The following is a 12,480-nucleotide window of genomic DNA, read 5'->3' on the forward strand; positions in this document are numbered from 1 at the left end:
TTTTTACATAAAATCATACCAAATTATCAACCTATGTAGGAAACTGATCCCAGCACATATTTTACATGTGGTAGCATTTGGAATGGATGCAGTCATTCTAGATTTGAGAAAAATAGTGCCCTAACTGGAGTTCCTCAAATTGTGGTAACTTGTGCAGACAACAGAATAAATAACACTACTATCCACTGTAAAAAAGTTGCCTAGCTTCCATTTTTATTAAACTTCTTACTTTGCTTTCCACATGCTCCTTAGTAGAACACACCAAAAGAATGTAATGAAAGTTGAGAAAATACTGTCACCAAGACACCTGTTCCCAACGGAACCAAACCTGATAAAATGAAATTCCTTCACAAACACCAACACACTAAAAAACGAAGTAAATTTACTCATTCTAAAAAGCAACAGCCCACTAATACACTGAATTTTGTACAAAACAGTATTTGCACCGATAGCTGAATGTTCCTACCAGTAAATCGTTCCCTTGTGAATACAAATACATTTAAACTTAACATCTTAAGCCATCTAGGATAACTCTGAATTAGCAAACAGATTACAGCAATCAATAAACGTGCTCATACTTCACTGGACCCAGCTCGTCTATTCAGGCCAGAAAGATGGTCTACTATAGACAAGATGTAGAATTCAAATATTTTTATTTCAGAATGAACAGTGAATGGACTGGTCTTTACATTAAATAAGCAATCTCTCAGTATCAACAATAGTGACTTACGGAAGAAACAAACACAAATCGTTATCACTTATTTGCCATTAGAACCTCGTTTCTCCCAATCGAGACTAATGTTTTGCTGCTGTACACTCTAACTTTGCATATGCATCTCAACAGTTGTTATATTACCTGGAAGCTGTTATAAATGTGGAGGCAAAAAGTGAAACATTCAAGTCTCCATCTATAATATAAAATATCTGTAAATATTAACATCTTCAGCAGGAAGCATTTTACGTTATTAACATCCTCGTTACTTACCCGTAAATGTGATTCTGCTCACAATGACGAACTAGGAGGGCTGTTTGCAGGTACCGAAGTAGTTCTTGGCTCAGGGGCAGGTACCACTGTAGCGAGTGGAACTGAAGTAACTTGTCGAGGTGGTCGTGGCGGTGCTGGAGGCTGCGTCGTCGGTGCTGGGAGTGGAGGAGCCGCGTAGGTGGTCAACAGGCAGGCATCTCTATGCCACAGATTTCCCACAGTACATAGAGGTGCATTGCTATCACAAATTCCTCAACAGAGAGATCATCATCCTTTGTTATCAGCGAGTTGCCTGCGCACACAGTAAGTTGGCTCACTAACTATAATTTACAAAAACAAATGTCGTAATCTACAGGAACACATCACAACTATATAAGGACTGGCAAGTCTTAAATGGTAGAAATTTCTTTTTAGTGAGTAACAAGCTGTCACTTAAAAGACTGGCACAGATATGTCCAGGAAGTTTGGACAAAAATAATGGCGTATGTTGGATGGGCAGTAAAATCATGTATCCAACATAAAGCAAGTTTGCTCCTACAAAGTTTGGTCTATGCAACAAATGCTGTACCTGAGCAAACAGTTAATTTGAAAATAGTCATAATCTCAAAACACATTAAAATTAGTATAGAGAAGCTACTAGTACATTGCTAATACAGGGTGTATATGGGGACAAGGAAAAAAAATTCCCGGATTATTCCCGGATTTCTCCCGGATATCCCGTTTAAAAAATATGCTTTTTCCTGGTCGTAAATACACTTTTTCTGTGCTAAGTGACAGTAGGTTATCTGTAGATTTTCCCTCGAAACTGTAAAACTTATCAATCCTTTGAATGGTTGACGTTTTATACAATCGCGTAGAACTTCCTGGAAAAAAAGAAAAGACGGGGGCGAGAAGTTTTGGACAGACTTTTAATAAAAAAATGAGAGAAGTTTTGGAAAGACTTCATTTGCAGCAACATATACACTGTATATTTTCATATTAGAAAACTATAAATTCTAATTCCACCAAACACAGCGCGTTAGTTTCCGGAGCGTTTGAAACCAAGGTTGCGATGTTCTTTTGTAAGTCAGTCATATCTCAAGCCACGAGATCTCACCAGGCGACGACAGCAGCTATTCAGAGCAAAGGACACGTGTTATAGTCAGCCAATAACAAGATCACTGGTTACATAGCGTGAACACACAAGGGGAAAAGTTAACTGTTTACATTAATGTACACAGCACCGTATATCCACAAGAAAAGCTAAGCTTTCACATATAATATTGGTCTCAAAGATTAACACGATACAACAGAAGCTAAGCTATCACATCTAATATTGATCTTTTTTTTTGCGTGTGTTATACTTAAGGATACATCTCACAAAACGTGCAAATTTGAAATTATGACATAAATGTCTCGGCTCAAAATTCTTGAAAGTGGCTGGTCCTCAAACTGTTCAGTTTCGAACGCTCTGTGATTTAGAAATCCGTCCCACTTTCTCACACGTAACATGATTCATCTTGCATAAAAAGAAATTTACTTTTTCTAACCACCATTCGCAATACTATCAGGAGACTAGAAATAGGTTCGATTTACCAGTAGTGTAGGAAGCCTGCATGTTTGTGTGTATAAAGCACTAAGAGAGCTTACATTACACCATAAAAGAAACAGGGCATCAGATTATACTGCAAAGAGCATCGGAATTTCGTAAACAATACTAAAATGCATAATTCGGTTTGAAGTGCAAATTGGCTTTTTCCAGATTCACAATGAAGTAGGTCCCATCTGATATTAAGCTTTTCAGTGTCGTTTTTGGGACGTAAATTTTCTTGGGGTACCAGTACTCGACTATCTCATTTTTGGTTCTTTATTATGGCATAATGCCATACATGGCAGAATATGATAACGTGCACTAGAAATTCAGCGAACAGTTGGAACTAGCCAATACTGTAGAATGAAACACTTCATTTCAAATAAAATGATTGCCTCAGCGGAAAGATTAATAAAGCCAAATTTCTTTAGCAAACTTGCAAAAATAACTTCACTGTTCTGCAAGGCGATTAATGTTAGACTGCTACTAACTTGGAAATAAAATAAAATCAGAAAACTGAAACTAGTAATATATTTTTGCCCTCCGTAATTATGTGAATGTATTTTAATTCACTTGATAGCTCCCAGCCACAGAAATCCGTTTTGTTTTCATTTGACGTGTGAGCTGTACACGAGGAGAAGCAGCGAAATCACTAAACCTAAACACGGGTCACGTGGAGACTAAACCCCCTCCCCCCCCACTACAACTGAGACAACTCTGTGCATACGTGAATCTGGCAGCTATGGCGAGTGAGAAAATTTTTTCTCATTTGCATCTGGCTGCTTGCTGCTACTACCGATACGGCTAACAGCCAAACTTCAAGTAGTGGGAAGAGGGAGAACGTACTGCTTATACGCGAGTCAACTGCGTATGCGCAACAGCCCGCTGGCAACTGGTCAAATGAACCTAGTGTGAACAGTTGTGATGTCATGCTCATAGCAAGCAGTTTATGGTGATGATGAATTACATAGTCTTTGTCCTACGGCCTTTGACATATTTTTGCTATTTGCAAACGCTTGTCCGTGTATGGTGTTTTGTTGTTGTAAATTGTGCATTTCCTTTGCCACTAAAGTTTTATTTTTTTTTTCCTCTTGTTTATATTTTATTGCTGCAGTATCATTCTCCAGTAGCAGGATACAGTAACATTGTTTGCTAGAGAATCAATTCTTAAAAGTCAAAATTACAAAAATTTAACGAAAAATTCCCGGGTTTTTCCCGGTTTTCTCCCAGATGAAAAAGTTCCCAGGTTTCTTCCAGATTTCCCGGTTGTCCCGGGTCGTATACACCCTGTAATATTGAGTGTAATATTGTAAACCACACAGAAAAAATGCAAACCGTCTGCACTTCAGAATTTTCTTCTCAATTTAACAACTCAGCAATGGCAATACTTTCCCAAGTGACTTTTCTAAGAATACAAAATATTTGCCACAAATTAATTTTCTGATTTATTAGTAAGTCTATTTTTAAGAGGCTGCTGACTCACCATATTTTTCTCAGCACATGATCAGGTAAATGTGATCTTTTAAAGAAATCACGTGCAACAGAACCGGCAACCAATCCTGCAGAATTCACTTCTAGTGAACGGAAACAATCAGTGTGGATTTCTCGTCGCTCTTCATTTATTGTCCACATTTTGGATGGGTACTTCTCTTCAGTCCCAAATAACTGTTGTTCTTCACATGCTATTTTTAACCAGAAAAGAAAAGTTTTATCTGAACATACAGACTCTTCACAGTTAAACTGCAAACGACAGGTTTCATTATCTGGTTTGTGACAAAGGGGCCTCAAGAAAAATATGCGATATAATATGCACACTTTTATCCGGCTAGTATTACAGATCTAGGTGTTGGTCCTACACAACACAGAAGGCAACAAGATCCACAAATTCACTACAAATAAAACATTCATCAATTCTTGTCTGCCTGAATGTATATACTTAGAAAATCTACATCCAAGCACATAGATAATTCTCAATGTGATTTTTCACGCCACACGCTGCAGTTACGGGACTGAACGTCTCATCTCATTATATATATCAAAAGAAATCAGTTGAGTAATCACTGGAACACTTTTATGCATTGTAGGACAACAACTTTCATGTCTTCTACCTGTTTCACTTAAGCAACACACTGTGTAAATGAAAAGTTCAATACCGTAGTAAGTGTACAGAAGGCATTTCACACGTTCGAATTTAACTGTCGTCTTCTGTCTTTGCAGTTCGTAGAAGATTTTGTCAGTGACAAAATGAAGCACTTCCAAATACAAACAACATCCACAGATGGATACAGCTGTTTGAAGAAACAGCGTGTGTGTGTGTGTGTGTGTGTGTGTGTGTGTGTGTGTGTGTGTGTGTGCGCGTGAAAAGGTACTGTCTAGCCTCACATATTTGCACAAAAGTTTAAATAATTTACCTTTCATTTGAACTCGATCTGTGGAAATCGACAAACGAAGTCAGTAGGCAACAAGAAACGCTACGAACAACACTTTGGCGTATTCTTAAATCGAAGCTGAAACGGCAATTTCTAGTGTGCTCTACCTGTGACGACATATAGACTTCAGAATGTATCGTATGTAGATGATGTTTGTTTGGCCAAGGGAAACCGTACAGAACATTATACAGTTTTGGGCTTTCTTAACGTTCTCTGTTATTCTATGCCCAATGCACTAAATAGTTATATCCATCTGTATTTGTTTTATTCTTTGCAACTGGCTGCTACAGATGACCTAACACAGCAACAACCAACTGGAGAATGCATCTGGTATTGACATGTCTTGTTTTCACAACAGCCACATTCTGCTCCTACCTCAGATGCCAGTCACCACAGCCAATTCATCTGTGGCTGATAGCCTAACTGCTGAGATTAGTTTCAGTGTTCTTTGATTACCTGTGCATTAACGATTAACTGTCGCAGACTATCAGAAGTAGAGTTTCTTCAGTCCGAAGATTGGTGTGACGGAGCTCTCCACGTTACTCTATCCTGCCTCTTCATCTAAACTACTTATTAATAATATGGAGATTTTTTGATACTAACTTATTTAAAAGTTTATTACGATTTATGTTATTAATTAGAAATTGACACTGGAGTAATCACTGAATAAACTAAAATCCTCATTTTTTAAAATCAGATAAAAAATAATGTGTTCCACCAAAGTACCAGGGTTCTCACTGTTTTCTGCCAGAGGATACGTTTGGTGACACCTGCCATCAATAAATAAAATATAAAACAGACAATGGAAACTCAAGGTTCAAATAACAATATAAGGAATATGATAGATTGCTACTCACAGTAAAGATGACTCACTGAGTTGCAGACAGGCATAATGAAAAGGCTTATACACAATGCAGGTATTGGCCAAAGCTTTCCTCCCGGAGTTCGGGTCAGAGCTGCTGTGGTGGCAGCCGTGCATGCACGAGGTGTGCTCAACTCGTGTGTACATTTTCTTTGCCTGAGGAAGTCCTCGGATGCTATCTGCAATCCGTCTTATCGTTGTTCCTGTCTGCAACTGAACGGGTCATCTTTATGGTGAGTAGCAATCCATCTTATTCCTTATAACAAATAAAACAAGAAAGACTTTCCCTCAACAACCAGAACATGGAAGGTTTATTCCAACCACCATAAAATACTCAATGGACTAGAAAGATTGTGTCATCCCATCCCCCACCCTTTCCATTCCCAATGTTGCACTGAGGTCCCATAAAATTTGTTTAGAGATTCTTCATTTATCAAATCAATATCAATCAAAATGATATCATACACTAAAAATCACATACCACGACTCACCTGCAGAGTTTTTTCTGTGATCTTCTACAGTAGCTAGAACAGTTCCAGGCTTAAGGTTGTCGGTATCACGATGCAGCATACACGTTATAAATGATTTTCTGAGCATTTTCCGCTCGTATTCGAGTCTATTGACGAGGTTCAGTGCACAGTAGCAGCCTCGGCAGAGCACTCCAGCACCATCGATACTGAAATCGATAACTTCTCCAAAGACAGTGCGAAGCTATCGGTGCAGTCAGATCAGGCTAGTGTCAGTCCATGCTGTCGAGGTCGATGCTGTTGGTCCAGCTGCAACATTGCACACATAGCAGTCTAGGTCCTTCTCCCTGTCAGTACAAGAAAATATCTGTGGTAAGTGTTCCTCAGTATTCAATTATGTTGCACTGGGCAACAATAGCGCATACTCTGAAAGGTGCAACTGCTATTGCCAACCCAAATACCCAAATCTGGTGCAGTCCACGAGTTGTCAAGTGGTTACATCTGCGAGGGTACACGACGACTTGACACCGGGCCCCCCCTACCACTCCCAATGGTGCAGAATGTGTTGTATAAAACATAGGAAATGTTGGGTGCCTGGCAATAGTTTTAAAGCAAACCTAAGCTATGTGGAGTAAGTTCTGTACTACTTGAAGTGACCCACTCAAGGCGGCTTGTACTTCTATGAAATTTGGATAACACTGGAGGTTGATTATTTGATGAAATAAACTGTGAGAATTATCAGCAGTAAAACATTTCTGCAGGGGACCATTAAGTTTTAGAAAAGGCAGAGTACTGTAATGGCTGGAGCACTGTGTGCATGAAACCTGGTGAGCCCTGGGGGAGGAAAAGGAGGGATAGTGAGAAAATTCCACCCTACAACACTAAAACTTTTCTGATGGCATGTCAATATAAAGCTACTGCTGCTGCTCCACCACCACCATCACCCACATCACCAGCACAACCACAACAACCAACTGAACTCACTCGAGGAGCCCCGACACTTGTCGCTGCTGCTGCTGTGGCTGCTCCTGCTGGTTCACCAAACAATTTCTCCTGACTGACAGAGAACATAAAAGAGTTACTGTATCACACGGTCGACAACTTTACATCAAAAACTAAAATGACCAAAAGACTAACTAAGGATTCCAGAACTCAGTTGAATGTTCCCTACCTAAAGACTTCCAACGGACAAAATAAGCTGACTATCGGTATTTCACATAATTATTGACTACAAATTTAAAATGCTACAATAATCTACTCACTAAGACGTATAATCTTATGTACTACGGACAACACAATAATCCAATAGAAACTGTGTGAGTGTATGTGTGTGCACCCACTTTACATTAACCCAGAATTTTAGAATGAGAACACTTAGTAACTCGCAGCAAATGTTAGCTACCTACAATTAGAAACTACTGTATCCACGGACCCAACCAACTCGCGCAAGCGCGCCCTGACCGTGACATCACTGGCCACAGTTCCTGTCGCGGCCATCGGCATCTCAGGGCATTACCACCGACGGAAGAGGTCGCGCCATGGCTGAGCTCGGGTCCGCAGCGCCCTCTGCCTTTTGCATATAAGGAGGAGCGCTGGCCCCAAGACGGACAGTCTATTGTCGATTGTCTACTGCTAGCCTTTCGTGGAGTTTATAGCGGAGCCATTGCTGTGTGATATTTGCTATTGTATTTGACTAGGCTCAGTACACGGATTACTCTTGGATAATACTTGGACTTGTATTGCCACATTTCGTCAGAAATAAAGATAAGTTATCTCTTCATTCTAGCTGGTTCAATTCTTGTCATTAATTATTTTTCGGCCAACAGACATCCTACTCACTACCCACACTTTATACAATTTGTGGTGGCTGCCCCAAAAGTACCACCGAGGACCTTGGGTTTGGGAGCTGTCACAAAAGTGGCGCCAAGGATTTTGGAGAAGCGATCGGACCTTGCCTCCCGATGCCGCTGTCAACCCCACTCACCTCACTGTTCGCTTTTCGCTTGTGCACTATTTGCAAATTGTTTCTTGCTTGCGCCTAACCAAACTAACAGAATTGTTAGTGAACATTTTTTGATTACAGTGTGGAGTGCTTCACACCTTTGTTTCATTTATTCTCAACAGTTGCATTGTACTAACATGGCTACCCCCGCACCTCCACCCATTGCTCCTATCAATCTGGCGCAAGCGTCTAGTGTATCCACAGTCACACTTGAACAGATTTTGCTTTTGCAGACGCAGCAGATGACACAACTCCTGTCTGGTGTGCAGCAGCAATCAACTTCCCCTGCTGCCATTAGCCCAACGGACCGACCAACCTGCACACCACCATACAGAGCCTTCAATCAAGAGGAAGAAACTTGGCAAGAGTATATGGTCTTACTCGAATCACACATGGTAGCACACCAACACCCAGGTCAGCTAAAACTTTCTTTTCTCTTGAACTCCACCGGTGTTGAAAAGTGTACCGTTGATTGGAAAAATTTATCCCGGCCTCCCGACCTGAACTTTTGCAATATGAACAGTGCATCCAGGCCTTATCTCCATTTCAGCTGTTGTTAGCTCAAATGTACTCTAAATTATATCATAGAAACCTCATTTAGGCTACTTCAATTCTTCAATCCCTCCCCTCCATAACTATTTGCCCAAAAATTGTTTACTGTATTGTGTGTTTACTAAACTACTAAAAATGTAAACGGCCACACGAGCTGCAGTGACTTTAGTAAACTCACAAATGCACGTGTACTTGGGCTCCCCTCCCCCCACAAAAGTTTCATGAAAGCTGGTTAGCTACGAAAATGACAGATTCCAATCCAATGTCAGTTCTCTGCTCCTGTCTGTTATAAATCTGCCATTCGCCCTCTCAACCTCCTAGTTGTGGATCATTTCCATAACATTGACTGGTTTGGGTTAGATGCATTTAACGTTTTCGGTTTCTCCACTGCCGACGAGGTCAGATAGAGTTCCGTATTGGCAAATAGAGTTTCTCCACTCTGAGTTTTCATCTGTTTCCGAAAAATTGACAGGCGAGCACCGGTTTTCCGAGACTGATTTGTCGGAAGGGTACCTGCAGCTCTCCTCCGATGAGGCCATTACGCGCCTTCTCGTTGTCAATACGCCTTTCAGCCTGTACCGATAAAGACCGTCGTCTGCAATTTTTCAACATTTTTTAAAACACCTGACACCCTCTGTACCTGACTGCACCACTTACCTCGTCGAACATTGGTTTTTGTTTTACGGTCTGCAGGTCTCGAGTGCGACCACACAAACTTTCTGTTTTCAGCCTTAAATTGAGTACCTATGTTTTGAGGTTTCTCACACAGGGGTCGAGCCGTTACATCACCACGTTGACACAACTGTGGCTTTGCTTCAGCCGATCTCCATTGGGGCAGGCATTTCTAAGTAAAGCTAAACATTTTCACATGGTGTGACCACTGTCGCTCGGCTCCTGCAGACCTTATCCATAAAAATGTGCCTTTTTTTCTGGTCCCCAGTTTGTGATCGAGCATTCGCTTTTCTTAAATCTGAGCTTCGATCTGCCCACATCTGGCACACTTTTCAGCCAGATCGGCAGCTCGTGTCGGCCGCAGATGCCTCTCAGCACAGTCTCGCTGCTGTGTTAGCGCACAAATTAGCGGATGCGTCTGAATGACCGATTGCTTACACTGTTGAGACAGTAACTCCCACTCTGCAGTGGTATTCTGTTCCAAGTTTCCCTACGTGGTGCACACTCCATCCACATCCGTGGCAGCCACCTTGTTATACCCTATTTCAGATTTTTCAATTGAGGGACTTTTGTGTACCACGGTTACTGATAACAGCCCCCAGTTTGTTTCTCGATAACTTACATATTTTTGTCAGGCTAGTGGGGTCTGCCATCCCACACCTCCACCATTTCATCCTCAACCTAATAGTGAAGCCGAACACACACTTAGGATGTTCAAAACTCAGATGCAGAAGTCTGTATCTGGCAGGGGCCTGAAGCTGCGTTAGATAATTTTTTTAAATTAGTATAATTTAACTGTGGTGGGAGACAAGAGCCTGGTGGAGCTGCCACATGTTTGACAACCACAGACCCTCCTTCACCTGCCACACCTGATGCCACATCGCCAGCTCCGTGACGGTTCCAGCTGGATACGCGTGTCTCAGCTCAGAGTTTTGGCTGCAAGCCGAACTCGCCACCGTCACCGGGCCAGTGCCCAGGCAGCATCCACACTCCTGATGGCAGGACGTCCGATCACTCTAACTGGCCGCGCCCGCACGGGGCAGGCTCTGTCGAGGAGGTTCCACCACCTTTCACCTACCCGCCTCCACCTATGCCCGTTCCCACGTCTCAGATGGACCGGTTCGTGCAGTAGCGGGGGTCACTGCCAGACAGGTGGTCATCCGGAGCCTCCGTCTCCAGCCCCACTCCTCGACTGACATCACCAGTGCATCCCCACTGCACCGGAAGCCGCAGTTACCACCGCATCTCTCTCCGGGTCACGGGATGCACTCCCCACTGAAACTTTTGATGCCGACCACTGACCTCGAAGTGCACATTGTGCCCTATGGCCTCTCACAAGAAGAGGGATGACTTGCCAGCCCTACTCGCCCACGCCTGCCCACCACATGCTGCAGCAGCAGCTGTCGTCGGGTGACAAAATGGATGTCAGCACCGTCGTCGGTGTTTTCCATTACTAGGTAATCGCTGTGCCTTGCGAGATCAGTGCTTTTTTCCCCCCCTTCTTCACAGTACCGTTGCTCTTTTTCGGTACCAGTGCTATTTTCCAGTCCCGTGCATTTTTCTATATCACGAATTTTTCTGTGCTATAGATTTTATGTATGTTTCTGGTTTTCCCATCCCTAGAAGGGAGCAGTGACAGATGTAGCTCCACTCACAATGTGCGCAATTTCAGTGACAGTGTGTCTGTGCAGCTCACACGACCGCTTATGAAGGCCCCACAGCATGCTCTGGTGAGCTGGAAAAGAAACAGTATTATTTAAGCGAGCCCAAACGAGTGCTCAGCCTTTTCTGTATCCTGTATTACTGATGTCCAGTTAATGTGTCTTCGTGGAGTTATAGTTCAATGCAAAGAAAATGAAGTAACTGTCACCACACCTGTAGTCATTTTCGTTCAACTCTATCTGTTGCAGTATCAAGAGAGTAAGATTACCAGGGCAAGCTGAAGAGGTAGGCGGAGCAGCAGCAGCGTCGGCCGGAGCACCTGCTGTCGGGCGATCGTCGGCTACTGGAGCTGGGGCAGGTGCACCGGCTCCTGCATGTGCTGCACACGGGCATCGGCAAGGGCCACTGCCGGTGGCAGCTGCCGGCGAAGCCCTCTGACGAGTGTACGGGTCTGCAAACAGATACGTTTGTTGTCCCACTCCTGTGATCTCTAATATATTAATGGACAGTAAATTACTGATACTAGGTATGACAGAAAAAAAAAAGTTTATGTCTAGAGGAATGGGATTTGGGAAATTGAAATATAATGTCCGGTTCACAACAGAGATTGAACACAAAGGAGTCACAATCATCCTTTCTTTCACTATGTCATCATCATGTTTGTCACCTACTGAAACTGATGACAAAGATGAATAAGGACCATCCAAATCATTAAGTTCATCTTCGACATCACCACCTGGAGATATTCCCTCCGTACCACCAAATGTACATGTAAACAAATTCAAGTCACCTAAAGTTGTTAGCTTTTTGGATAGAGTCAATCTTCCACTTGATGGAGCAGAATTTGTAGTGGATGCTTTTGTATAGGTGCTACGTCATAATGTTTCTGATTTAACTATGTCTAGAAATTCAATCAGGAGGCCAAGGAGGTAAATGAGGAAGACAGGTGTAAAAGAAGAAGAGATATATAATATTTTGGATGATCCTCTTCTTTTACACTGGGATTGCAAAATGCTTACAGTCAAGATAAAAACATGACCAAATTGCTGTCCTTCTTACTGAAAATGGACAAGAAAAGCTTGCGAATCTCAGGCTCAGGCTTGCATAAATTTAATTAGAGTGGAATCTGGTGTTAAACATCATCAAGGACTTGTGTTCGAGACTACAGCTAGTAACACTGGGCTTCAAAAAAGAATGTGTACAAACATCCGAGAAACTTTCGGTTCAGAGTCAGTGCAGATTGCTTACCGTCACCAAGTTCTGGAAATTATATTATCAG

The 12,480-nt window shown here is 42.2% G+C and overlaps 1 protein-coding gene across 2 annotated transcripts; it reads right to left on the bottom strand.

The window, feature by feature from the left end:
• Window positions 1–1,987: 1,987 nt before the first annotated feature.
• Window positions 1,988–11,643, bottom strand: LOC126161313 (uncharacterized). Of its 2 annotated transcripts, none has more exons than XR_007534891.1 (4): window positions 11,470–11,643; window positions 6,338–6,622; window positions 4,039–4,237; window positions 1,988–2,097 (listed from the first exon to the last, which is right to left on the bottom strand). XR_007534891.1 is itself a non-coding variant. In XM_049917067.1 (4 exons), exons 2-4 carry the CDS (start codon window positions 6,441–6,443, stop codon window positions 2,052–2,054), a joined length of 351 nt encoding a protein of 116 aa, XP_049773024.1. In that variant the 5' UTR covers window positions 6,444–6,622; window positions 7,298–7,310; the 3' UTR covers window positions 1,988–2,051. The 2 variants fall into 2 exon arrangements, 1 of the variants encoding a protein (XP_049773024.1); XM_049917067.1 differs by lacking the exon at window positions 11,470–11,643 and adding an exon at window positions 7,298–7,310.
• Window positions 11,644–12,480: the final 837 nt, after the last annotated feature.

Source organism: Schistocerca cancellata, chromosome 2 (genome assembly GCF_023864275.1).
Source record: "Schistocerca cancellata isolate TAMUIC-IGC-003103 chromosome 2, iqSchCanc2.1, whole genome shotgun sequence".
Lineage (NCBI taxonomy): Eukaryota > Metazoa > Arthropoda > Insecta > Orthoptera > Acrididae > Schistocerca > Schistocerca cancellata.